The 4016-nt window shown below is 37.1% G+C and overlaps 1 protein-coding gene across 1 annotated transcript; it reads right to left on the bottom strand.

The window, feature by feature from the left end:
• Positions 1 to 222: 222 nt before the first annotated feature.
• Positions 223 to 3385, bottom strand: LOC149243880 (lipase-like PAD4). Its single transcript, XM_089374649.1, has 4 exons — positions 3241 to 3385; positions 2291 to 2615; positions 1406 to 2158; positions 223 to 1123 (listed from the first exon to the last, which is right to left on the bottom strand). The coding sequence occupies exons 1-4, from the start codon at positions 3264 to 3266 to the stop codon at positions 353 to 355; spliced, it is 1875 nt and encodes a 624-aa protein (XP_089230775.1). The 5' UTR covers positions 3267 to 3385; the 3' UTR covers positions 223 to 352.
• Positions 3386 to 4016: the final 631 nt, after the last annotated feature.

Consider the following 4016-nt stretch of genomic DNA (forward strand, 5'->3'; position numbering starts at 1 on the left):
TTCTAAATCCAATAGTTCTTTATTATCTCAATAAAATCTTAAATTTGAATATGCAAGCAAAATACATTTCTTAATCCAATTCTCTCTGTACCATTCTGGTTCATGATAGTTTCAAAATATATCCCACATTGAAAATTTAGGCAAAATGCATTTGTTAATCCAATTCTCTCTGTCATTCTGGTTCTTAATTATCTCAATAAATTCCCCATTTTGCAATAAAAGTAAGATGAGTTCGTTCATTAACCATTAGTATATTACATTACAGCAATCACACTATTTTAAACCTATGAAAGGAAATTACATCTCAAAAACAGGAAACCTAATTGGAACAAAGTTCCACTAATATGCAAATTTAACCTTTACAACCTTCCGTTTCCATTATTTCATGCAGAGGAGATCTCCACTCCGGGAATCGATTGTTCTTGTATTCTTTCCACTCTTTCCACCACTCCATGAAGCTGCTCCCTTCCAAGAAAACATCTGAGGAAATGTTGCGATCATTGATCATTTTTGTCGCATAACCTTCGAACATTTCAAGACTTCCAAACTGTTGCTGCTGCCCCTGTTCCAGATTTTTCATTTCTTTCAAAGCCTCCTCTACTTGTGCCCAAAAGCACGAGTCCTGAGTGAGGGATGCAAACTTTGTGCGACTGCTCCGACCTTTTGAACTCCGAGTTTTTTCTTTCTCTTCCATCCATTTCTCAAGAACTTTATGACGAGTGGGCCTTCCATCCGAAAGATAGTTGCCTTTACCCTCCGACATGCGATAATAATGTGCAATATCCAGAGGCTCCACAAATCTTCTATAAGCAGTGCCAGCGTTTATCCACTTATTTTGAGATTGGAAATCACTGGGCAACTCATGTTTCTTCCACATTTCAATAATCTCATCCCAAAACCCGTCCAGCCTTTCCCTTCCCGAATTAGTATCGATATCCTCATGTTTCTTGAAGGAATCATAATATGTTAAGGCAGTTTCCTTCTCACAACGCTCTTTAGACCACTCAAGCTCTGCCATAATACATTGTTTCTCACTTAATTCAATTGCTAGCTTAGCAATGTTTGTGTTTTGCTTGTTTTCAATATCCCTGGCCATTTGTAGGGCAATTGGTGCATCATCATTCTGCACATCAAGAACACAAGTCTTAGTGAGTAGCTAAAATTAAAATTAATTTTCATAGATGCAGATAAAATGCAGTGTCACATTATAATTTAATATCAAACTTTTTCGCAATAAGAAACTAGCAGAACTTTCAGTCAAGCTAAGAGGATATCTTTTTTTTTTTCTTATCAAAGACATGCAAACGTATAACGTGGATGTATGTTAGTTCATAATACTTAGGCAATTTATTTATATAAAAACTAACTGTAAAATTAAATATTTTTTACTTTTTTTTCAAATTACCTGATCACCAACACCAATGGCTTCCAGCTGCAATGACAGTCCCATCTTGTCAGAAGATTCTGAATCAGGTTTTGCACTTCTTCTCCCACTTATGGACTCTTCTATGACATGATTCAAAACAGAACCATACTCTACATGCTCTGAAAAACAGTCCTGTACGATATTATCGTAAGGCTTTTCGTAGCTCTGCATTGTCAAATGAAGAATCTTCAAAACGGTCTCAGAATTATCAATACAAGCTGCACCCTCGCCTGAACAAAACATGTAAGTGCCAAAAGGTCTATATGGGCTTCTCTTGATAACTCCTAATTCCCTCAGAGACTCAGGCCCATAGTTTGTTACTTTGTGAGAATACTGGAGAACATTATTGAGAAGAGTCCTACAAGCATCTTGAATAGAAGAATGAAGTACAGCTTTACTGCCATGAACCATTATGTCTTGCCAGTAAGGCAAGATAGCAATCAAGGGTTCAGCGATTGAGTCAAATGGTGCAAGGAACATTCGAGGAACAATATCATGCTTGGAAACCACATGACAAAAATTGCCTGCCCAATTTTCACGACCAACAGCTTCAACAAGTCCTGCATCCCCCACTAGTGGACATCCAAATGTTATACACAAAGGGGAACTTTGCCTGAGCCTCTTTTCCAGTACCCATAGTGTGGCCAAAGTTGCAACTGCCCCTCCTAAGGAATGACCCACAAATATAATGGGTTTGAGTTGCCTTTGTTTTGAGTCAGTATAAATCTGCATCTGTTTGATCAGAGAACACAAACAAAATGTTATTTTTCCTTTTTCAAAAACTCCATCTCTAATAAGTGAAGAAGCAATCCCTCTTTTCTATGAAACTAAGACCACTCTGTTCTGAAGGATAAATTAATTTACCTTTGCTTGGAAATCAGTATTCTCCATAATATGTAGGAACAGCTTAAGAGCTCCCTGATGGACAAGGGCTGGTTGCTCATCATTACTCTTGAGGGCAGCAGAGAAGACCTTGTTATTAGTTCGTATGTTGCCCTCTCCATATTTACTATCTTTGACAGCAAAACCTTCTATGTTATGAAATGAAGGGAAGGCAACATATGCAACGCCTTCATACTCATTCAAACTGTAACTCTCTAAGCTGTTTGCAAGATGTGTCTCTTCCCAAGCCTTGGACAGTAATCCACAGGAAACAACGAAATTTGCAATCTCATGATCAACAGTGAACCTGCAACAACATTTCTGCAAAATTAGCACTAATATTGAGGAAGGAGGTCAAGTACCAAATTATTTAATCTGTCATTACAAAGCTGAATCAAATTCCAGGATCGAATACAGAGCAGACCATTATTTATCACATCCCGTTCAAAATTAAGAAGTAAATGTCGTCATTATATCACTTCAGAGACAAACAATAAATATACGGAGCTTGCTGCACTGAACATCTATCATACAAACCTTCCAAATGCTTAAGAACAATAATTTTAAATATGCGAAGCAGCTTTAAAATATGCACCTATGTCTGGGATAGGGAAATATGCACCAGAAGCGTAAATCAAACCCATTTGAAATCAACACCAAAAATAAAGAGAAAAGTAACCAGACAATCGAATCTAACTTCAAAGAAAAGCTCTGTTTTACCCATTACGGAAATCCCAAATTCCTGAGAAACCACAGTAAACTTCCTTAAAAAATGCAATTTCCACCGTCTTAAAAAAGAAAAATCCTGCAAAAGCTCAACTCTACGCGCCGGTCGATTCAAAATACAGACAAATTAATTTGACAAGAACAAGAATTAATCAAAATATAAAGAAACAATGAAAAAGGAAACGATTTTCCGTGCTCATCCTTACAGCGGGGTAGACGAGTATGCTTCCATGATGTGCTATTTGGATTTTGATTTGCTTCAAAATGCTGTTGGAGTTAGAGAGCCAAAGTTCCCTTTTAAACGTTGACGAGAAGGCGGTGGGAAAAGTCGGAATGAAATCCAATGTATATCTTGGGTTCCACGTGGACTCCACCGTATCGTTTATCCGCAGAAGGTACCATGTTTGGATTATCCGTTACTTCATCATGTCGGAGAAACTTCTTCCCATTCCACCGCTTGACTGGATTGGAGGAATCCTGGACTAAAGTGTAACGACACCTTGTTCCATGTGGTTAACACTTTGTTTGATGGGACGCTCTTCAGGGTCATTCGAGATAAAGAATGTTCATTACTATTTTATTTGGGAGTCGTGTATCGAGGAGGAGGAATTGTCATTTTTGCTGGAATTTTGGCAAAAAAATTTCTAAAAATCTTGTAGAAACAATGTTTGAATCGTGTTTTTGATGGTGGAAATGGATTCATCCCCATCAAAAACATCTTTAACAGTTAAAATTTTGAAGTTTAACAACTATAATTTGGATTTACAAAAAAATTTCCCTGATTTTCTCTAAATATGACCGGAATTTCCATAACTTTCCGAGCCTCGGCTAGTTAGACTATGGCTTTTATTTGTTTAAAAAAATATTGATTTGTTTTTAGTATGATTTTTTGGAAGTTTTTTCAGTGGATTTTTCCGTCTAATTTCTCTAAAATCCCGCAGGAATTTATTGAAATGACAAGTTTGATGGGTAACGCCTCTAC

Source organism: Pinus tabuliformis, chromosome 8 (assembly GCF_031772625.1).
Source record: "Pinus tabuliformis cultivar Carrire ecotype Pingquan chromosome 8, CPIR1, whole genome shotgun sequence".
Lineage (NCBI taxonomy): Eukaryota > Viridiplantae > Streptophyta > Pinopsida > Pinales > Pinaceae > Pinus > Pinus tabuliformis.

What these genes read in the sequence shown, in the direction of transcription:
- LOC149243880 (XM_089374649.1), bottom strand. Translation starts at nt 3,266, where the DNA reads ATGGAAGCATACTCGTCTACCCCGCT. An exon ending in ATACTGATTTCCAAGCAAAG is followed by an intron (nt 2,159 to 2,290) that starts GTAAATTAATTT and finishes CTGATCAAACAG; the next exon opens with ATGCAGATTTATACTGACTC. An exon ending in CCATTGGTGTTGGTGATCAG is followed by an intron (nt 1,124 to 1,405) that starts GTAATTTGAAAA and finishes CTTGATGTGCAG; the next exon opens with AATGATGATGCACCAATTGC.